This window comes from Chionomys nivalis, chromosome 12, assembly GCF_950005125.1.
Source record: "Chionomys nivalis chromosome 12, mChiNiv1.1, whole genome shotgun sequence".
Taxonomy (NCBI): Eukaryota; Metazoa; Chordata; class Mammalia; order Rodentia; family Cricetidae; genus Chionomys; species Chionomys nivalis.
In genome coordinates, this window is record NC_080097.1 from 54,834,230 (window position 1) to 54,858,546 (window position 24,317).

At 46.7% G+C, this 24,317-nt stretch overlaps 1 protein-coding gene across 1 annotated transcript in view; it reads right to left on the minus strand.

Moving 5' to 3' along the window:
- The window catches only part of Fgf9 (fibroblast growth factor 9), a 37,705-nt gene extending 23,296 nt beyond the window's left edge, over positions 1–14,409 (minus strand). Inside the window, exons 1-2 of the mRNA XM_057786544.1 lie at positions 13,317–14,409; positions 4,317–4,420 (exon numbers count right to left, since the gene is read on the minus strand). Of these exons, the coding sequence (XP_057642527.1) occupies positions 4,317–4,420; positions 13,317–13,593 (381 nt within the window). The 5' untranslated portion in view covers positions 13,594–14,409. The remainder of the gene's footprint in view (positions 1–4,316; positions 4,421–13,316) is intronic.
- Positions 14,410–24,317: the final 9,908 nt, after the last annotated feature.

Below are 24,317 nucleotides of genomic sequence, written 5' to 3' on the forward strand. Positions count from 1 at the left end.
TCCAAGAAAAAAAAAAAAGGCACCCAACTAGAATAATCAGAACTACAATGGGAGCATGAGGAAGGTTTTGCACAAGAGGGAATATTTCCACTGGTCCTTAAAGAATGCTATGTCATCAAGAGGAAAAGGTGAGCAAAAGGGATCCCAGAAAAGAATTAACTTTCTCACATGCATAAGTGACACTTGATGACACATCTGGGGGAAAATGAAGAGATTCAAATGACATGCAGAAATTGATATCAAAGATGGCACTGGAGAGCAAAGTTGTCAGTGAAAAGCACAGGAAGCAAAGGGCAGCAGGCTTCAAGGTAAGCCCTGGAGAGATCCCAGGGAAAGGATCCTAAGATCAAGGTATGAAGGTAATTCGACCATCACTGTGGAGAAGGGGCTTATGCTGGGAGGTGCTGAGGCAAGGGAACACCGGAAAGCATTCAGTCCTAAGGGCAGTCTCCAAACCTGAGATACCTGATCCAGGTGATGGTATGTGCCCCTTGCTTTTCCCTCACTGGGATTCATAATTGGGGCTCTCAGCTGACTGTGGCCACAGGGAAGGTGGGTGGAAGTCTACTGTTTAGTTTGTTTAGATTTTGGTTGGGGTTCTTGTTGTTTACAGATAGGGTCTCACTGTATAGCCCTGTCTAACCCGGAACTGTAAACCTCAAACTTACAGCCTGAGTGCTGGGATTAAAGGTGTGTGCCATCATACCCATCTAGTGCTTGGGATTTGTTTTGGTTGGTTTTGGGTTTTTGGTTTAATGTTTTGGTGGACTGTTTGTTTTTAATAAAAGAAAGTGTTTAACTGGGCTTGCAGCTCCAGAAGGTTGGAGTCTATGATGGTGGACCGAAGGTATCTTTGGGAGGAACATCTGAGAATTTACAACTCAATAACATGACCTGTCTATGTAGACCAGGTGGGTGGGCCTCCGATTTGCAACAACCCTCTTGCCTCACCCTTCTGAGGGCTGGGATTATTGGCATATGCTACCTACTTCTAAGCACTTACTGTATGTTTGCAAGAAGCCCTAGAGGAGGCAGCTGGGATTGACAAAGCTTTCACAGTCTGGGCTCAATTTCCTGCAATATTGTCCTATTCAGAGTACTTGTCACCCTGTTCCAGGCTCTGTGCTAGCACTAGGGTGCACGCAGGCAAGGAGACAACCACAGTGAGAGAGAATGACTCCAGAAGTCACTGAAAACATCCAGATGAAAACTGAAGCCAGAGCAAAATCCTGCAGGCAACATTGTTGAACCTGGAGTTAGATGTGCTCCTCCTCGTCAGCCTATAAACCTCAGGAGCATCAACCATACTGGCCATGTCAGTCTCGTCATTGGTCAGCTGGGGCAGACATTCCAGAAGGGCATACAAGGCAATCCTTGGAGCAAGGATCAAATGGTACAGACTAGACATGAACTAATTCATTCATGACATTCTGCGGAAATACTTACTTGGATGCATGTTTAATGTTAGGGTATATATAAACTATAATTTCTATATATAACATAAAATAATTTAAAATTCATATCTTGAGATGAATACTCGTTGAAGGAAAAGCTACCTTTTTAGGTAGGAATGTGTGCTCAGAGAAGTTTGGAGACCATTGCAATAACACAGTACCCACTGTGTTTCATGCCTATAATCTCAGTGCTCAGAAAGACACTGCAGGACTGCCATGTGTTCAAGACTATCCAGGACTATATAATGAGACCCTGTCTCCAATAAGCAAATAACAATAAAGAAAAACATAAACCTATAGTTCCTTCAACCCATTTAAGGGCAGAATTTCTTTCTATATACAACAAAAATGCACTGTATTGTATTCAACTGGGATTGACTTAATTCTAGTGGTGTGTCGAAAATGAGAACAGTAAGAGCATGTCAAATGGAGAATGTCATTTTGCGACTTTTATTTTAAAACTTTTTATATCTAGATATATATATATATATTTGCACTTAAAAGTACTAACAAAACTCATTTAGAAAACAAGCAATTTTACCTATACCAAGAGTTGAATTTCAAAAGCTAAATTAAATTCCATATCTAACAAACACTTTTAAATAATTTATTTTCTTTTTTGAGAAGCACTTCCAAAAAGTATTTAAATATCTAAAGCAATTAACCTGTAGTGAAAAATTCTTCCAAAATAGAAAAATCACATCCTATGATATTAAAAAATGGGTTATCAGCAGCCAAGAAATAGAACCAACCTCATCAACACATGCATGGACAGAGCAAATGAGGCATGTTCACAGTGCAGTTATTTAGCTATAAAGAAGGATTGATGTGTGCTTTTCAGCAAAACAGATAGATCTGAAAATCATATGCAGAACACAGAGTAATGTGTGTGTATGCGTATATGTGTGTACATGTGTTATGTGAGGGCATGTGTGTATATATACTGTTTACATGCATGCATGTATGTGTGTGTGCTGTATTCATGCTTGCATGTGTGTGTGTTTGTATATGTATGTGTACATGTGTATGTGTTTGTGCATGCGTGTATGTATATGTGCATGCACGCATGGACATAAGTATGTGTGTGTGTGCTCGCATGTGTGTGTATATGATATATGTCATGAAGCTGAAGAGATCTAAAGGGAAAGAGACAAAAAGAGATAATGCAGAGGAAAAAAGACAAATAGCGCATGTTTTCTCTTGCATACAGAATCTAGATTTAACAGTATTTATCATACACACCTGTGTATGACAGGAGAACTATGTAAGGGAAGAGAGGGAGTGAGAAGGAAGGGGAAAGACAAGGAAGGGTAATGAAGGAGACATAAGCAAAGTTTAACACACATAGAAATATAATAAGGAAACGTTCTTTTGTACACTAAAAATTAATTCTAAAAACTTTTAAATGCGTAATATATTCAAATCATGCAGGACATAATAATCTTGTCATTTATAATACTGGGGTAAAACTTTGCACTACATGTGGGTATACATATTTTAAAAACAGGGTATGGGGCTAGAGAAATGGCTGGGCAGTTAAGAGCACTTGCTGGTTCACAACTATCTGTAACTCTAGTTCCAGAGGATCTGACGCCCTTTTCAAATCTCTGAAGTCACTGCCTACACATGGTGTACATACATACATTCAGACAAAACATTTATTTATTTTTTTTTTTTTGGTTTTTCGAGACAGGGTTTCTCTGTAGTTTTGGTGCCTGTCCCGGAACTAGCTCTTGTAGACCAGGCTGGTCTCGAACTCCCAGAGATTCACCTGCCTCTGCCTCCCGAGTGCTGGGATTAAAGGCGTGTGCCACCACCGCCCGGCTGACAAAACATTTATTAAAAAAGTAAAAAAAAAAAAAATCTAAAATACAAAACTAGGATATGGACAATAAAGAAGTATATCTAGGGAAAGGTTGTCTTTCAATGCAGCTGAGAATCTCAGAACTTTTCCTCTTCTGGGTTTCCTTTAAATCTCAACTTTTTGTAAGCATCAATCCAAGTTTTCATAGCTCAAGTAACTTGGATTAAATGATCACTTGACCACCAACAACTACAATGAAAAACTCAAGGTTATTTTGTTCAAAACGTTACTGTTGAACATAGTTTCACATGGGAACTATAGCCTATCCACCATATTCCTATGTTCAGGAAAAGCTAAACCCTGACTGTGTTCCATGCACTGTGATGGGCTCCTATGCTGGAACTGAAGAGATGCAAGAGGGTAAAACCAACAAGCTTCCTGTGGAGCAGAACCAGGGACAGCTATAGCCCAGGACCAGGCCCAGTTCCCATCAACCGGCAGATTCCAGCAAATGCTCCATCACCATCAGGACCTTCCAAGTTAGTAAGGATGGAAAATGAGACTAGAGAGAAAGGAATTCATAACACTTGCAAATAACCACAAGGCTGCTGGATCCTATGCACACACAAGACTGTCCAACAATAATTTCCACCTCCATCTCTCCTGCATAATGAAAATCTTATGTTATTCAGAGAAAGGGTTTAGACTCTCGCTGCATGGCCTATTTCTAGCTTTAATTACAATGCCTGGCAAAGCTTGGGGACCATTTCAATTCATTTCAAAAATAGCTCCCCATTCAATACAAGACGATGGATTTTTCACACTTGTGAATCTTTATTTACTTGATAATGAAGATGGCTTGGCATATAAATAAAGCATTTTCTTGGAAAATTTGGTCTGGTAAAGATGCGGAATTGCAATGAAAGAGCACGCCTCAGAGATTTAAAAACTCCCATTTGACGTCCAGACTCAGTTTCTCTTCTTAGTCAACCTAGCAAACATACAGTTCAAGTGGAAGGTGGGACATGGGGACTAACAAAGTGTGGGCCGCCACTTACTGATCCGTACAGCTCTCCCTTCTCATTCATGCCGAGGTAGAGGCCACTGTCCACACCACGAATGCTGACCAGGCCAACTGCTATACTGATGAATTCCAGAATGCCTGTGAGATCAAGAGCAGACAGAGAGTTAGAGCCCAGAGTATGTCCCCAGGGCCACAGCATTCCCAGGGGCTCCAGAGAGGAAACTGGGCCCAGCTTCCGACTTGGAGCAATTCATACAAGTTAAGACTTGTAGGATGTTCCAACTAAATGCTATCTTATCATCTTCAGACACTAAATTATCATAGTGGAACATGACTTACATAATAACTAATACAGCTTAAGAATTTTAGAACTCATAACTATATAAACATTGCAAATGATAAGTCTAATGAAAACAATATAATGAGCTAAGAGTGTACTTGGAGAAGGAAATGACATATTTCCATTTTACATATGTAAAATTAAGTATTTATGTATGGTTATCTTGCATTTGTACTTACCATCCTCTGGGACTGGGAGAAAGAGACACACGCAATATGAATATTGTATATATAAATGTGTGTATGTTAGTATGTAAATGTATATGTATATGCGCACAAATAATTTTTTTTTAAATTCTATTGTCTTATGTCTCTAAAGATAATAGTGTGGAATGCTAATTAAAGCTTCCATTGGCGTTGCAGAGAATGATCTAGCTCTCAACTGTATAACCTTATTGAGCTCCATTTGAAAAACTACCCTAAAATATTTGGGCTTCAACAGATTCTTTTTGATTGATTCTTTTTCTGTTATTATCTAAACCTCAAAGAAATAGTTAAACAATTAAAATAGCCTAATATTCTGGAAGGGGAAATGTTGGTTTAAAAAAAAATGCTCCTGATTAAAATAGGCACGGAATACTCTATCCCCAAAGTAAATCAATATAATGATCTCGTCCACTTCCTTCTTTTGCCTTGCTTACCTCACTAAAAATAACAGCACCTAAGCTGGGCATCAGTCCAGAATTTTATGACCACACATCAGCAGCTTCAGTCTCCCTGAGTCTACTGTTGCTTTAAGACGCTCATCCCACAGGATACACAGATGCTGCTAATCATCTCTGTGCTTGGCCACGCTCCCGCTTCGGTTATAAATTAAAGTAGTACACTTTTTGTAGGTCTTATATCAGCGCATACCAAATAATGAGCTCTTATTCTAAAATATCTTTAACTATTGACAAAGTATACTTACATCTAAGAATATAAAAGGAGGGGGGAAAGTCTATGGAAACAGTAATTTGTGTGTTTGTGTGATATGTGTGTGTGCATGCGCTAAAGTGAGTCTCCATGTATATAGGAAAGAGAAAGAAAGAGAGAATGTGTGTGTGTGTGTGTGTGTGTTTGCGTGTGCTAAAGTCAGTCTCCTGTGACTAATGAAAAAGCACTTATATGGATTTTTAAACAATTAATTTTCCATCTCTTATGGACTGGACCGGGCTGCCATCAAGTGCAGACTCTGAATCCATAAATCTAATAAAGTAAAGGATTAAGTCCATAAGAAACTCAGTTGCAAGGGATCACTCACCCTCATAGACACAGTTTCACTCATTCCTGCACACTCATGAAATGTTACACAGACCCTCATGTTTGTGGATTACAGATTATGTGCCCAGATACAAAAACTTATTCTAAAGTGAGATCGTGAATGATAAAGAGGAAAATTACAGATTACATCTGAACTACTAACCTGTAACTTTCCTGGACCATCCACCTGACACAGCCAATGTGACTAGACTTCCCTCCTTCACAGAGCAAATGAGAAGATCAAAGAGGCAATTTCTCCTCAGGGTTCACTGCATAGGAGATACACTTCCTTTCTGATGCAGTCATTTTATTTCATGGTACCATTCCTAAAACCCTTATGACTCAAAACAATCAGACCTAGAACACTTTATCGCTATTAGGGGCCACCTATACAAGACTTCCCTCTTGGTACCAAGAAAGTATGCCCTAATGAAGGTCATGGAAATCCCGAAATCAGCATAAGAACTTACTTTGTTGTCAACTTTCGCTATAAAATGAAAAACAGGAAACATCTCATTCACCTTGAAGTCTGTGCAATTTAATTTACCAGGTCAATGAGGACAGGGTTAACCATAAAACTAAAATCCATTCATGTCCTCTGAGAGGCCACGTGATGCTCCATTTCCTCGACTCACGAGGCCGCTCTGAGAATGAATAACCCACCAACAGCTCTACCTGACCCAACAGAGAATACGATTTCACAACGCTACCGAAGAATAGCAGAAATAACAGCAATGGCCGCAAGGATCATGCTTAAGCATGAGAGGTCTTCTCTCCTCCACTCTGTAGGACTGCAATGTCTTCAGCCCCAGTGTTTAATAGGGCAGCTGAAATTTCAATCGTCCAAGTCAATCAGAACGTAAGGCCTGCTTCCTTGAATACCCCACACACTGCACAGTAGGCTCTAACTTTTTGGGTTTTCTATCTGCAATTTCTTGCCATTTCGTACACTTAACTTCTGAGACTTTGTTATATAATATGGAAAGAAGAGTATTAATATATGTATCTTGTTTTTTCTAATTATTAGGAAAATGTCTAAAATCCATATATACTCACTTATTCCATCGATGAGATATTATGGAGCAACTATTAACCAGGCACCATACCACTTATTAAATATAAAAATATGACAGAAGTATACAGCCTCGGCCCAGCCTCCTGCTCAGTAGTAGCCCTTTGTTATCTGTGGAGAGACATTCCTTCCATGCCTGAAGCCACAGAACCCCAAACCCTATTCACACTGTCTTTTAATGTACATATACACTCATGACAAATTTAATTTGCAAGTTTGGCCCCCTATGAGGTTAATAACTAATAATTAACTAGAACTAGTATAGGATAGTTTAAATACAAAGTGTTTGAAACTTTTGAATTATTTCTGGAATATTCCATTTAACATTTTCAGACATGGTAAAAAGTGAAGCTAACAGGGGAAGGGGCTACTAGAATAGGAAGGACAAACAAACAGAACTGTGATACACTGTGGCACACACAGCGGGAGGCAGATGTGTCGAACAGATGCATCTGAAGACCAGTGGTTTGTTCAGCTACAGAAAAACAAGTCGGGGGGGGGTAACATTTAAAAAAAAAAGTCTGAAATGAATCTGGGGAGCTCTCCCAGCAAGAATCAGGACACAGTGACCCCAGGTGGGAATATTTCATCACCTCAAACCATAATCCATATCCCTGAAGTTCCTTCAGAGTAGGGACCAAAAAAAAAAAGAAATTCCAGACTTTTATGAGGTCTCCCCCATGACCCAAGGGCAAGCAAAACATCCAGATGTGTGAGTCACAACCCTTCTCCCACACCCAGAAAATGCCAGTGTGGTCAGGTCAGGGAGACCCAGCAACAAGGTGGCCAGATACCACCCCACGCAGACCAGGAGGCTCTTTATCTTTCCTGGTACCACCTTGTCCATGGTGAACTCTACAACCTCCACCAGAGCAACCAAGCCCTCAGTGGCCAGAGCTGGTTCCTCCAACTGTCTTCCTGGAGGACCGAAAATTCCTGACACTAGTCTGTTTACCTGTGCAGAGCTGAGTGAGCAACCTGGACAGCACTGAAGATAGTGACAACCCAGAAGGACACTGTCCCACAGATGGAATGTCTCATGACCAAGGGAAGAGGAAAGAGAGAGAACAGAAACAAGGCAAGAAGCAAAGAGGATAATGGTTGGCCTAACACTGGCATTGCAACCTATCTCTCCTAGGACACACAACCTTGATGACATCGGCTCAGAAAGGCCACGGTGGGGAGTAAAGGCCACAGTGGGGAGTGGTAACCAGCTGGCAGGTAGACTAGGGACATTTGTCTCTCTTCCACCACAGACAACCCTTCCTATAAGGACCCACTGGGGGCCAAGGATCGCCGGTCTCCCTCTTCCCAGTCTCACCGACTACTAGTGGTTGGAGTGTCTAGTTCTGTTCACTTGTTTCACTAACCCCCAGTTAGTCACCCTCCCAGAGTCCACTGTTCTGTGCCTCGCCTCTAAAGCCAGCCACAGGAAACGAGAGAGTTGGCAGACAGAAGCTGCTGCACCTCCACCTGTGCCCTCTTCAGACAAACAGCAAAAGCGGAAGAAGCCAGTATTTGTCAGCTTTGTTGAACGCCGTAACAAGATGATAAAGTCCTTTCGGCACACAATTTGACTGCAGGACATAGAGACACCAATCTCAAACTAACCAGGAAACTTCCTCTCTGCTGGATAATTTTCACAGTGCCAGAAGGTGCTATCCAGACCACTGGAGAAGAGCTATAATTGGTATCCTTCTGCATGCTGCAATACATGTTGGGTCTCCACTGGGTAAGATGTGCCCGCTGGTGATAGAGTGGTATGACTGTTACGTGGGTAACCAACCACTTTCTAATTGGATTTGAGGCATGGTCCATAGCACAGTGTTCGTACCTGGCACTGTAAACCAGCTCAAAAGCCTACGGCTGCGATCTCACAGGCCCTAGTGCAGAATCTGCCATTGTGACTTTACTAAGTCATCATGTTGCCTTCTAAATATTTGTCAAGCTGCCTTCTAAATATTTATACTCAAAGGTCTATGCTTCTCTCAATTTTGTTTTCTACCCAAAGCTTCTTTTTGCATTGGGCAGCTGTTAATGCAGAGACTCCTAATTAGTTCAAGTGCTTAGAATATGGGACAGTGAGTCCTCAGCCCTAACTGGGACATCTGTATCACCTCCATGAGCCCTAGGCTCAGAGAAGGCCTAGGAAGAGAGGGTAGGAAGAATATAAGAGCCAGAAGACAGGGAGGGATGGCCTGAGTGTTGTCTTCTGGACCTGCCGCGCTGCTGTAGCACTCATGACCTCTCTACAGCTCTGGTTCCCTGCACAAGACTGGCACAAGATCAAGCCAGTCAGCATTCCAGCATGGATGGGAGGGGGGCTAATGAGCTCCCACCCCAAGTGGAGGAGGCCCCCCCTCAGCAGCTGACAGCTACTAGTGGAGGAGAGCCATTTTTCCTTGGGAGTGTGGCTACTGGTAGGTTGCCCATGCTCTGGTAGATAGTCCCACACCCATGTGCACATATGGGCTGTACTGACTGGACTCAGGGATGAGAGGAGGAAGCAGCAGCCATGAAGTTAGGGAACCTGTTGGAGGTGTCCAGGGGCCATTGGAGGGGGGAATAAAGAGCAGATACGATCAGGATTCTTTGTATACATATATGCAAAACCCACAAGTAAGTTTTTAACTTCATTTCATTAATTTTTTTAAAAATCACATCATTATCTGTCCTCACCTAGTTCCACTACCATCTGACGTGACTCCTGCCCCTCGAATGGCTTACCAGCAGGGGTATCCATCTGGGGTTCTGATGACCTTTGGAGTCACCGCTCCCAAGCCAGGAGGTAGGCCTGCTTCAGCAGGCCCCAGAGTTCACTTTTTTCCTTTGCCTACTTAATTTTTGCTCATTGTCTAGCAAAACCAGAAAGTCCTTCCAAGTGAAAAGCACACTCTTGCTTCCCAGTCCATCACTCAGAGGCAGAACCCCCAGCTGCCCTCCTCCCAACTCCTATCACTCTCAAGGAAAAACAAAGGGTTCCATAAAGTCCCACCTTCAACTCCCTGGCCCGGCTGCAGCCCCTGCCGTGCTGAGACTCCCTCACCCCCACATCCCCTTACACCACCGAGGCCAAGTCCCCACCGAGCTTGCCAGCAGCTGCAGCCACCTGCGGCGGCCCGGGGGCGGCAGAAAGCTTTAGCCCAGCACGTTTCCTTCTGCCATTCCCTTCCAGGTAGAAAAATGCACCTTCTATTTTAATCGAGGTGTAAACCCACCCCACCTACAGCTACTCTGAAACCCAGGGAGAAGATGAAGTCCCCTGGGAGGAGCTAAGGAGGCGCCGAGGCCTCGGCTGCGGGGAGGGGGTGGAAGGTGAAGCCAGGGTGGTGCGGACGCCAGGTGCGCCTTGCAGCCCCTCCGCCCCGCCCGGGCCCGCGCTGCCGGGTCCTAGCGCCGAAGTCACTCCCAGCGGGCGGGGCTGGGGAGGCAGGGTGCGGAGGCTCCCGGCACACGCACAGCGCTGCAGAGGTTGCTAATATTGGGACCTGCCGCAGCAGCAGCAGCGGGAGACCGCGGCACTGCTGTCACCCCGGGGGCCCGCTTCTCACTGCAACCGGATGAAAGACTTAAATAACCCTCCTTCCCTACCCCCACTGCGCACAACCGCCCACTCAGCTCCATCCAAACCAGGGTGAGTGGCACCGCCAAGAGCCAGGCGCGCCCTTCCCCCCCCCTCCCGCGGCAGACACCCGACAGACCTGCAATACTCGCACCCGGGGTCCCCAGCAAGGGCCGGGTCTTCCGCTTGTCTCCTATCAACACCCTCTCACAGGCGCTCGCGCGTACACACACACACACACACACACACAGTGCGGAACCAGAGAGTAGAGATGTCACTTCCTTGGCGACACCTTCTCCAACCTCTAGGATCGAGGCGGCGTGAGGAACTGGGGTTTTTTGTTTGATAGTCTAGGTTCTGGTACCTGAAGTCCTTGTCCGCTGACCCCTGAACGCGCGCGCTCCCTGGCCCTGCATCTTAGCACAGATATCTGATGTCTGAAGTGCGCGTGGCAAACGTCCTATCTTAAAGGTGACTGCATTTTTAAAAAAGAAAGAAAGAACGCCGTTGGGGGAAGGTACGTGGAGAGGCCCGGAATGTAAGGGCCATCCATTGACCTGGGCCCAGTTGTGGAGCGCCCAGGGTTGGGACCGGGAAATTCACACAATGAAGGTGGCCCTGGCTGGCCGCAGCGCCCCTGCAGCCGTGCGCTCCGAGAGCAGCCGGCCTTCTGCTACTGCGAGGCCAGCTCCGAAGCCCTTTCAGGGGCAGCAGTTAACAATAGCATGCCACCCCCTGCACCGCCTGAGCAGCCCTTTGTCACCCCCACCCCCACCCCTTCCCCTGCGGTTGTGGCCTCGCCAGGCCGGGAGCCCCCGACCCACCTCCCTGGCCCGGCGAAGCCCCACGACTCTCCCAAACCCCCGCTGCACGCTCCAGAAAGAAGGGGGGAGGGACCCTGCGTAAGACCACAAAGCTCAGTTCCGACCTCTAGTCTGTCCTCAGCCCCGCCACCAACTCTCCGGTTGCGGTGCGCGCCTCCGGCGGTTCCCACACCACACACCACCGCCGCGCTGCCTCGGGCGGCGGCTGTCAGCGCCACCAGACCCGCACTCACACACAAAGAGAAAGCTATGGGCAAAAAGGAAAAATCGGACACCCTTCACGCGGACAGTAGGGTGTCGGCCCCTGTCCTCCCTTCCCCTAGCCCGGAGCGGTCCCCGCAGCACCGAGGGGCGCAGTGGAGCAGGGTGGAAAGGGAGTTAGAACCCGAGCGTGCTTAGGACCGCGCGGAGCGAAAGCAACGCGGGGCCGGGGGCTGAGCCCGCACCTGCCAGCCTTGAGCGCGGGAGGACCCGACTCCCGCTGCCCGGAGCATCAGGCGGACTGCCCGGCGCCCCGGGACACTCAATCCCCGCCACCGCCCGTCTCCTGTCTTGCTCCGAAAGCTGGTCTCGGTAGCAACCTTTAAGGTGGCCAGCAAGACAAGCAAGCACTCTAGCAAAGTTTAGTCTTCCCTCCGCGACAGTCAGCAGCGGTGAGAAGATAGTTAGGTTTCAAAGGAATAATCGCGGCGACGAGCTACACTTGGTTTTTAAGCAGGGAGGGGACGCAAATCAGCTGGAGAAATTGACTAGGTTCAGTTTTGAGCCCAGCCTCAGTAATGAACTAAGGGGAAAACCCTGGGCCTCGAGAATCTGAACTATACCTCCAGGCCTGAACCCTCATCACCTTGGGGCAACATCCACAGTCCACAAAGCTAAACACGTAGTTTAGATTGAGTCCAACATCTGGCATGAAAGCATGAGGAAGAAAAATTACCACAGGACTAGGTTTTACGACCTAGCCTAAGTGTCGTCAGGTGGGTTCACTCAGAAGTTAACTCTTTCCAACAGTCTGGTTGCCCAAACTGTCGATTTTTTTTTTTGTAAGTAAGGGGGAAACCTAGATTCCACACACCCCGCCCCCCTCCCCATCCCCAGGCAGAACTGTGCTCGCTGACTTAGCACCGCACTGCTGAAGGTGCCCCGCCAGGCACGTGTGTGCAGGCATGAAAGTGGGCAGAGTCCCCACCTGAGTCTGCAGCCTTCGCTGCTGAGTCACAAGTACTCTGCTCCGAGCAGGAAATCTTCGGAATGGCCTTTTCAAATGAGCCTGCAGCTTTTGCAAGCGCACGCAAACCCTCACACCAGAAACCCACACAAGGCTGCACACTGTAGAAATTAAAAGACCGAGGTCGAGAGTCGACGGCTGGACGATCAGCACCCCTCGTGGGATTTCGCCCCCTTCCCAGGTCATTTTCTCCAGGAGCTCCTGGATGCTTCAGATCTAAAACACGACTTTAGTGTTCCCCACAGAACAGCCAGCAAGCTTTCAGACCGGCCCCAGGAAAAAACAACATATTTAATTTACAATTCGAGCAGAATACTTATCAGAGGAAAAGGGAAGGGGGAAAACTTAATCAGAGCAAGATACCGACTACCTACAGCAAACTGGGTGCATTTTGAAGTTCTTAGTGATTGAAGCTTAAAACTCGTGGAATAGATCCATTAAAAAGAAACTTCTTAAACCTGATCTTTTCACGTATCTGATAAAACAAAACTTGGGATTCGGGTTATATTAATAACTCATCCCCCCCCCCGTTAAAAAAAGAAGAAAGGCCTTTCAGTGTAGACTTGCACCAGTGCCAGCCAGAGACCTGCAATTCCGGAGGCTTTTTCCCTCCCTGGGCTGGCAAGACACGCACAGAGACCGGGGGGAGGGGGGCATGAATATGAGACTATATCCCTTCCAGCATCCCCGCCTAGCCACCGCCTTCCTAGTAGTTAACAATCTGAAATGTCACCGCGTGGACACGCAAGGGTTAAAGGCATACCTACCGAATCGGCTGTGGTCTTTCCTGGTTCCCTGGATAGTACCGTTGGGGAAGATTTCTAAGTGAAATCCAGTCCTGCAGTACAGCTGCCTCCGCCTGAGAATCCCTTTTAAATGATCCAAGTCCGTGACTGCGGGTCCCCGGGGCAGCCCCCCTGCTTCAGACTGACCCAGGTGGTCACTTAGCAACACCGGACTGTCCACCGGCAACACCGGTACGTTCCCGAACGGTACCGCGTCCTGCACACCGAAATAGCTCCCAACTTCACCTAAGGGAGCCATCAGAGGACTCGGCTTTTAAGCACAAGAATAAACAATAATGATCGTATCAACCAGGAGACACTAGGCGAGGTATATCCAACTCCCCTCCCTTGCCGTAGTTGCAGAGAGAGAGGGAAAGAGGGGTTCTTTTCTTCAATCCATCCAATGCATAAATAAAAGTAATCTGCTGTTTTTCTGGCACAGGTTCAAGGTCAAACCACTGATAGTCTAAGAAGCCACCACTTTATACTCACACACTGACACTGATCAACACAGCTATGCATCGCTACATATGGAGCCTCGGCTCTCAGCAGGCAGAAAGGTCTTCACCCCATCCGACCGTAATAAGGGAAAAAAATCCGTAGTTTCTCCATTTGCTTAGAGATCAGAATGACCATAGCAACGTAAGTGCTTGGGCGATATTACAGGGATTTTTAAGATGCTCGGGCTACGTCAGAATTTACGGATCCTGACTCCAGAAAGGCATGCGCTGTTTTTACTCTCTAACCGACTCTGCAGACATCAGCATGAATCCTTCAAGGGGGAGGAAAAAAAAAACCTCACGTTGGCGGCGGCGACAAATCTCTCCTCCCAGTCCCTCCTCTAAAAAATAAGGATAATATAACAAAAAGAAGAAAAAAACTTTCGGCGTCCAAAGCTAGTATCCAGAACGCTGCAGAGGCTCTGCGGAGGTCCAGCGGCTTGCAATGAGGCGAGCGGCAAGCGGCGGGCGAGGACCGCGTCCCGGAGCTCGCGTGCTGCCCGGGCTGCCGCGAACAGGTGTCGCCGCGCGGGCCGCGCAGCGCCGTGGCCGCGGAGCGCTCCTCCTGCGCAGCCCCCGCCGGCGCGCAGAGTGGCGCAGGCGGCGGCATTGGGCCGGGTTTAAGGTAGCGCGGCGGCCGCCCCGCTCCGCCCGGTCCTAGCGCCCGCCCTGACGCCCGAACCGCTCTGCCGCAGGCCGGGCACAGGCGGGCAGAGCGCCGGACTTCTCCGGGAGGAGACCTAGGAAATCCGGCTTTCAGAGACGAGAAAGCCGGAGACACGGTGCCACAGGCAAGCAGCAGCAGCCGGGAGACGTTCGGTCACCTGAAATCTAGCTCGCTAGAGACGCAGGCGTAGGCAGAGGGGAACTGGGAAAGCAGTTTTCTCATGGACTCTGTAACCTTGCATCGCATTATAAAATAGACTTGGAGGGAAGGGTTGGTGCAAGGAGCTTGGTTGGACAGGGCAGTTTCTCTTTCATTCTTCAGGCAGACTCAGAGAAGCGCAAACTATATTGCAGGTAAGACAGTTGGGTGTGGAGTCAGATTCTTCTCTCTCTCTCTCTCTCTCTCTCTCTCTCTCTCTCTCTCACACACACACACACACACACACACACACACTGGTGCCCCCACACTTGGGTTTTTAGGGTCATTCTGACTCGTATCTTCGGGTGTTTTAGGTCCTGCCTCTGCCTCCCAGGCTCCCGCGGCTAGGTGCAAAGGGCTAGGCTCCTCTGTCCTTGAGTTCGACTCACGCCCCAGATCTGAGTGTGTGTCTTCGGGGAGAAGGTTCCACTGAGTTCCCTCTCGCTCCCAAGCCAAGCTACTCAAGAAGGTCTTTGCCAGCCTGAGCTCTACTTTGCGTGGGAGAAGCAAAAGGCACGAGTTCCCCGGTCTCTCTCCATGGCCAGAAGCTCTCTGCATAGCCATAGAGCAGGGCGGGAGCCGCCGGCCCGGCACCCGTGCTGCTCGCTGCTCAGTGCTCGCTCGCCGCCGCCGGTGCACTTGGAAGCCGAGCTCTGGTTCCGGGCCAGGGCTTTTGCTCGCGGCCGACGGCCTTCGAAACCAGCTCCAGGCAGGGACAAAGAAACGCACTGCCCGGGGCCACCAGGGGCAGGGCCCACCGGTGGCGCTGTCCGCGCCCTACCACCCACAAGCGCCCCAGACCGCGAGCGCGGCGTCCCCCAACACAAGCACTGCCCCCGCAGCCCACCCGAAGGCCCGGTCTCTCTCCCCCTGCTCCTCTTTGTTCACATTGTCTTAGACTCTCAGGTCAAGATGGTGAAAGTTGCTAAGACTTGAGCGCAGCTCCTGACGGCGTGCCAGAGAGATGCAAAGTCCAAAGACCGGAGCCCTGCGGTAGGGAAGCAAATAAAAGGCTTTTTCTGTGGGAAAAGTCAACCTAAGGCGGCGAAGCCCTAGGGCATGTCCTACTGGGACCAGAGGATTTTGCCACAAAGACGAAAGTAGCAATGAATTTGCAGATTTGGCGGATGCTGGAGGTGCCCGTCCCTGGAGCGACCTTCCCCTGCCTCCAGGGTAGAAGGCGCTCGCGCAGGGTCCCCGAAGGAGAAGAGAGGAGCCAGGTGACCCTCTCTTCTGTCCACTCCCACACCTCTTTGCCGCAGTCCGGGGTCACCCGGAGTCCCGGCACTGGCTTCGTGCGTCTGGCTTGCAAGTTTCCACTGCAGAAGAACCCTGCTGTGTGGTATTAACAGCAGTCTCATCCTCGGTGTTTGAGAGCTGACTGTAACGTTAACTGCTCGGTGGCGGATACAAGAAGCTGGGAGGAAGTGACACTTCTCATAAACTATTAGAGTAGCTTGCATTAATCACCCCCAGGTCGCCAACAGCCTTGTGTTAAGCAGGGACTCTGCTAGACTCCTTAGGTACAAAGTGCCAGGTTGATTTAAAAAAAAAAAAAAAAAAGTGGTGGGAGAGATCGAGAGAATGAAATGCAAGAAGGTGCTGTGTAAAGGACTGGAGAACAGGGTGTAGATATTTGCAGAGGACTGAACTGGGTCGTTTTTCACCAGCTGTCTCCAACCACGTTTTTTCTGTCTGAATTTAGCCTGTTCTCCTACCAGCAAAGACCATTTCCGCCTCTGGGTCCTGAAGCATCCTGTCCCTTTAAAAGTGATGCAGCAGTGAGAAAGAGTAAAGTAGCTGACCCAGCACTTTTGCAGAGTGCTCTTCCCTTCTCATTCCCACTGCAGTCATTTAGTCCCCTTTTCATCTGCATCCCTACCTCCTACCTGGCGGCAAGCCCCTTCTTGGCCCCGTGCCCCTTTGCTTGCCCATCGGCTTACATTTGGTCCTCTCCCTGCCTAGTAATAGAAAGGATGACCTTGCTATCTCCCTGACCTTATTACATTTTTTCCAGGGACTCACCCCACGCCCGTGGCTAACCTCTTCAAGGTTGCTTCCGAGTCACACTGCATTCAGGTTCTAGAATGTTTCACCAGCACTCTTCAGTCATTACAGTAAAATGGTGCTGTGGCTTTCCAGGCACACCTGTCTGGGTGGCAGACTTACGAATAGAAGAAAGACAACATAAAGCAGGCACAGACAATAGATACTCAAGACGGGCGCCCTTGTTATATGCCTCCTATAGCCCTCCGTGCATTTCTGCACATGGGGCTTTCAGTCAGTTCTAAACCCCAAACTCTCTCTCCTCCAAGGGCCTTAATCCCTCCCCTTTGTCGTTTCTTCCCCCCACCCCCTTACCTTGTATTCTATCAGGTTTGACATTTGCCTTTCCTGCTATCACTGTAGTGCCTGGGCCCAGACTGGAGTAGGTGATGAGAAGACAGGGGGGACTATGACAATGAACGAATACCCCAAGAGGCCACAGATCTGTAACACAGTATCCAACATGCCTCCTCTCACTGCTGCTGTGCACCCTGGCTTGAATGCATGCCTGGAAACATGGCCTATGTGCTGTAAGTGCTTCACACATTTCAAGTGGCCATTTGTCCTCTTCACCTGCTCTTGTTTTGTTCATTAATTTGTGTGTCCTATATTGGTCTTCTGCACACCTGCATACACACACACACAAAGTGCGTGCACACACACACACAATCAGCACAGAATCTCTCATTCCCTTCCAGTAACAATAACTGCATATCCAGGCCACAACCCTTCACTTTCTATTTCCTCCATTCTCCCATCCCCAGCCTCCAACCCTGTCATCCACTCATGGCATGGGGTGAAAGGCAGATGGTTTGGGTTCCCAGACTGACCTCATCGAAAAGTTTGAACTTGGTAGGGCCTGGAACTATTGCAACAAGCCCTGGCTTGCTTCCAGGGGGACAGACACTCCAAGTGCTTTCATGCCTTGGCCATTTTACTCTCAAAACTGACTTTGTAATGTCAATACTATTTTGTCACTTTTTTTTTGGGGGGGGGAGTGGTTTTTCAAGACAGGGTTTCTCCGTGAAGCCCTGACTATCCTAGAACTCAGTTTGTAGGCCATACTATAGCCCTGGGCTCACAAAGATCTGCCTGTCTCTGCCTCCCAGTTGCTGGAATTAAAGGCACGTTCCACCATGCCTGGCTTTGTCAAATTTTTCCTAATAAGGTTGTGGTTTATGAACATTGAGTAATATATCATCCCATTGCTAACAAATGGTGAAGCCAAGTTCATACACCTCAGAGCCCCACGGCACAACACTACCATATACGATAAGAGATGACATCCTGGGCATAAATGGTGCACACCTATAATCGCAGCAGTCAGGAGGTTGAAACTAGATTATTGTGAGTTCAAAGCCACCCTATATCTTAAAAAGAACAAAAACCAGACCTTGTGAGTAACAAAGTAAATATACAGGCATAAATAATGAGTATATGTCCTTAACTTGTTATTCTGAATATATGTAACACACTTAGATTTTATATATATATACAGTTACAGCCAGGCGTGGTGGCACACAACTATAATCCCAGTACTCAGAAAGCAGAGCCAGACAGATCTCTGTGAGTTCGAGGCCAGTCTGGTCTACAGAGTGAGTGCCAGGACAGCCAGGGCTACTGAAAGAAAAACAAACAAACAAACAGACCTAGTTACAACAGAGGGGAAAGGATAAGAGCAAGAAACAATGTTTTAAAAAATGTGCAGGAACCATCTGAAGAATGTTTTCAAATCTCCCCGCGGACACAAAAGACTTGAACACATAAAAAGACATGGTATTCCTAAAAAGAAAAAAAAAATCCCAATTTTGAAAATATATAATCCTTCCTAATCTAAAGGCTTACCATGATTACAATAAAAATGCCAACACATTGTTTTATTAGCCACATTGATGCTAAAGATAATATTGAAAATTCAACTGGCAAATTTTTGACAAAGAAGTTAACTGAGGTTAACTAGTCATACAATAATTTCAAGTACTTATAAATTCCGGTAAATAAAACAGAGCATTACCATATAAATAACTGAATAGAGCAGCAATAGTCTATAAATTTCTTAAAAATCTGAGTACACATTAGAATTTAATATAAGATAATTAATGAGGCAAATGAACTAGTTAGTAACTGGTTCTAAAAGAACTGAGGAGGCATCTGGGAGAAAGAGAGTTTTTCTTCACACTTGAAATGTGGCTACAGCTCAAATGGATCAAATGCTTAAGTGGAAATTTAAATTGTAACAAGTACTAAAGAAACAATGGAGAAATCCCTCTACACTCCCAGTGGAAAAGCCTTTCTAATTGAATTGCAGAATTCAAATGCCCCAAAAAGAATGCTGAAAAATACAACCACACACAAAATATAGCTCCACAAGAGAAAACCAAATTCAGAAGTTGAAAGGTGGAATAGAGCCCAGCTGTGGAGGCATACGCCTTTAATCCCAGCACTAGGGAGGCAGAGGCAGGCGGATCTCTGTGAATTCGAGGCCAGTTCGAGGTCTACAAGAGTTAGTTCCAGGACAAGCTCCAAAGACCCAAAGAAACGAAACCCTGTCTCAAAAAAAAAAAAAAAAAGGCAAGCAAACCAAAATATATATATATATATATATATATATATATATATATATAATAGGTAGACTAGAACAAACTGTGCATATCAAGTCGAAGTGCTAATTTTCCTCTCTATGAACGAACTAAAAGTGATTAAGAAGCAAGCAGCCTCTGCTGGGCATAGTGGCACTTGCCTGGAATCCCAGTACATGGGAGGTGGAGGTAAAGGGATCAGGAGTTCAAGGCCTGACATAGCAGTTCAAGACCAGATGGCCAGATGAGACCCTTTCTTAAAAGGCTAATAATAGTAAAAAACAGCAATGATGGTGGTGGTGGTAATAACCATAGCAATGATGATCTGGTGTGGTGGTAATAACAATAACAATGATGGTCTGGCGTGATGGTGGTGGTGGTGGTAATAACAATAACAATGATGGTCTGGTGTGGTGGTAATAACCATAACAATGATGGTCTGGTGTGTGTCTGATACCTGAGTCCGGAAGTCATCACTCCCATCCACAGAGGAAAAAGGATGAAATCAAGAATTCATCTTAAGGCCCCAGAGAACTGAGGTCCTGAGACAGACTGCTGGGGACCCAGGCAGACACAGAGTCAATACTTCCAGAGCAGAAGAGAGGGGCAGCAACCTACACCTGGAGCCAAGGTAAGTATAGTTCCTTCAAATTCCCGAAGGCTCAGTATGAATACGTGTGAGAGTTAAGACATCGTATGGGGTCTAGAATCAGAGGTTCCCACTGTGGAGATCTGAGAAAGAATCCTTCTTACTTGCCTTGGAGGAGAGAGAGCCCATTTTGGAAAATACCCAGAACTCCAGTTTTCTATGTCTGAAGAAACTGACCCCAGCCTACCTCAGCTGGGAAGGGAGACCACCCAACACTAAGAGCCCCTGCTGTCCAAATCCCCACATCAGACTTGTGAAACAGACACTGAAGCCATCCCTCCTCCATGCCTGGAATGGCTAGTTTTAATCATCAGTGTAACGCAATCTAGATTTGAGTCCTATATGAAATGAGGTCTAGAGAATAGGTATTGGTAATGTTGACGACATAAAAAGAAACCCCACAGTCTGCACAATGCAACCACCTCGCTTCTCAAACCCAGCAAACGCTGAACAACCTTTAACAGCAGTGGAAGCCCATGTCTGAAACTCCAACAACTCCTTGGAAGAAGTGCTTTTTATCCTCTGGATGCTTCCTTCCCAAAGAAAATGCCTCATCCCTGTTTCCTTCCATTCTCACCTTTCCCCAACAGAATATTAATCTCCTCTCAGGCCCCACTGACATATTTAATAGTATTTTCTTTATTTGTTTCCAACTCTGAGTGTTGCTAACACCGTTAATGACGTCCTAAGCTTAATGACACCCGTCTGAATCTGAAATGTCCCCTCTACAGCTGGGAGTTGTGGAGAGGCCATGAAACGGTGAAGAGGTGAGTCCTTCGCAGAAGCATAATGGCAGGGGAGCCTTTGAAGATTCCTATGTCAGGTCTTGGTTTTCTAATCTGTGGCTCTGTGAACACAGCTACAACCCGGCATCACCCTGGGCATCTCTGTACAGTAAAACCTTACAGAGGCCTTGCAACTAGGAGGTATAACTTTATGGTGGAGGGCTCAGCCCACATGCACATGGCCCTCAGTTCCATCACCAGGCTAATGTCAAAAAGAAGTCTTTCTTCTAGCTTTTCCAAATGTGTCATGTATTGTCCTCCACAGTCAGCCTACTATGCCATTGTACAGTGCTGCCATGGTGTTAAAGGGCTTGCACTTCGTTCTCTATCGAATTCCCCGCAAGGGGCTTGGGTGAACTGGGGCACCTGAATCAGCAGAGATTCCCTGACCCCAAGTCATCTGAACACGATGTGCTCCAGAGAGCTGGGAGAACCCTTCTGAGTTCTCCCAAGGCCCGATAGGTCTCTACACTCCCCCTAACTTAAAGACATAAAAATAAGTAGAAAATTATTCATTGGGCCAGACAACACAGGCTTCAGCATGCTTGTGTTCACCAGCCTTAGCTTAGAGAAGTGCATGAATATGGATCTGAGTGGAGAGTTAAAGTCACAGTGGGAGAACCACTTTAGAATGTGACAAAGACAGAGTCACAAGACCTCGGGCACCATTTTGTATTGTGTGGCTGCTTAAAAAAAAGTATGTAATCAAAGTCAGCATCTCAAATTTCCCTAGACTACATATTACAGCAAAAAAAGAGTACATTAATTCTGTCAATTATGCTAGCACAGTAACTCAATTCAATAACTATCCCAACTTCTCAATGTTACAGTTACCAAGATGATCTTTTAAAGAGACTGTGCAACTTTCTTTTGTTTGTTGTTTGGGTTGGGTTTTTTGACACAAAGTCTCACTACGCAGCTCAAGCTCATCTGGAATACTTTCTTAAAACTTCTGCATCCTGATTACCAGAAAGTATGAATTTCTGGCGTGCGCCGCACCCCACTAAGAACACACAACACCTTTCTGTATCTTCTTCTAAACCGCTTTTATAATTTAACGAATCCCATTTGGCTGGAGAAAGGCAGCTCTATCTGTCCCACTTGGCCTTTATTCTACTGGTCACCACAATGTCTATGGTAGCCAGGAAGAGATTTAGAAACGCCTGTCTTCCAAACTCCCCGAAGTTGGCTATGATTTAAAGAAGGGAAACAAGAGTCAAGGGGAAAGGAAGGGAGTCTATTCATGAGCTAGTGGGACCCGGGAGCTACCCAGTGAGCCATTTACAGTAGCCCGTCAGGAATTACTAAGTAGCATGGGCTCAGAGACAAGTGAGAAAACACGCCGTGCCCAGCGTACTGCTCCACAGCAGACAGACGCCACCAGGATATTGCTATTTGCAGTGCACAGGGACCTCTGGAAGGTGAAGAAGTGACGTGGGATTAAAAATGCCAACAGTAATGCCCCCTTCTCCTGTTCTCCACAGTATTGCAGCCTGACCCTACAGGATTTAAATGGCCTGTCACTAATTGACTTCAGTACAACGCTGAGTGCTTTGGTGTGTTGACTATACAGTGAAAAGGAAACGAGACGTTCTTGGTGCTCCTAAGTCCACCCAAATGTGACGGAAAGTGTACATTTTGAGTCATTTCCCCCTCAAAAGCTGTAAGATCCAAGAGGTCATGCCCTTTATTAATCCTTAAATATCTCCCTGCTGATGGCTCAGCTGCTTGCGTGGATGCGTCTTTCAGCTTTGATTAAGTGACCTGTGCCCAAGTACTCACTTCTGTGGATTTCAGACATTACAGTAGCCGACAGCCAAAGCAAAGCCCCAAACTCCATGACCTTTTCCCCAACAAAAATTATTGCCCTCTGAAATAAATGGAAAGATGTAAACAGCAGTGCAATGTCAATTAAACCGTACAGAAAGAGTTTTAAAAAGACATGATTCACTGTGCTGAGTTGAAGAAAAAGGACAACAAAACAAGAAGAAATAGAATGGGCCTCCACAGTCCGAAGGTTCGGAGAAAGGAAAGACCCTGCAGGTAGGAATGGAGGGGCACGCCTGTAACTCTAACCCTAGGAAGCTGAAGCAGAAGGGCTGAGCTTGAGACCAGCCTTGGCTTCATAGTGAAACCCTGTCTCAAAAGAAAAAAAAACATGAGTGAGAGGGAAGAGGAGGAGGAGGAGAAGAGGAAGATAACGGAGGGCAGGGAGGGAAATTAGTAAAAAGAGGAGCGTGAACTAGACCGTGTTTTTCAGAAAGCCTCCCACCAGGTAGACTAAGCTAGCCCCATAGGAACGTGGGAACCAGGGCTAGCCCAGAGATGTGCTCAAAGCCTGAACTCCATCCCGGCACTACAAAAATGTAAATGAATGGAAATAGTCCCCAAACCATTTCCCCTCCTGTACAATGGGTTGTTTCCAGGATTAGAAAGAAAGGTGAGTATAAAATAAAGTGTCTAGTCCCAAATTTGTTCCAAAAAAGTCTTGTAAAGATACAACTTATTAATAAGCACATGTTAATTTTACCAAAACAGTAAACAGTTTTAGTAGAAAAAAAAGAGGGAATGTTATTTATGAAGATGAACTAATAACGGGGAAGAAAGTAGAGAAGTCATTTGAATACAGTACAAATAACACTATACAAATCCCACCGAAGCCTGGGGTATAGTTCAGGAGGCAAGTCCAAAGGAGACAACAGATTATGAATTTATTGCTGCGTTTGTCCCCGTCCCCTAGATTTTCAATAGGGTGATAATGGCGTTTCTGAAGCTACGTGGTACCTTTTTCATAGTCATTTACCCACTTCCTAGCAGAAAGATCCTGTTGTGTATCCTCTAGAGCTGTTCGCAATGACCCCAAACAATGATTTTATTCAACTCATCATTTATGAAGAGCCAAGAGCCCACCTCCAGAAGGAACACAAAACAACCGAGAGGGCCCTGCCCTCATTATGTCCTGTGATGATAACAATGGTGGAAGCACTCACATTGTAAGCCCCTTGGAATATTTTGGGTGACTGTGTCAGGACTTCTACCAGGGTAGCAGGGACGGGGGCAAGGGAAGGGCAAGTGAGTCAGATTTGCTCAAGGCAGTCCTGACTAGGTAGATCTAATGTCCATAGGGTCAGCCTGAGGGTTGGCGACTGGAGACAGGACCCTATCCTGCCATCCAGGGGTGGAATTTCTCCTTCCTCAGAAAACCTCCCATTCTCTTTGCGGTGTTCTTTGAAAGCAGACTGTCCCCCACAACAATGTATCAGTTAAAGCTGTGACACTATTACAGGTGAAGAAAGTTGTGGCTGTTGCTTTTCTATTGCTGTAATAAAATACCACGGCCAAAACAGCTGATAACCGAGGCGTTCTAGAAAAAGGAGTCTGTTTTCAGTGTCTGGGTCCAGAGGGCTAAGAGTCCATCATGGAAGGAGAGCATGGCAGCAAGCAGGAGACACAGCAACCGGAGCAGGATGGCAGGAGCTCTCCAAAAGAACTGACCATTGTCCCCAGGTTCTCACTCGCAAAGCCCACCCCCAGTGACATAACCCCTCCAGCAAGGCCA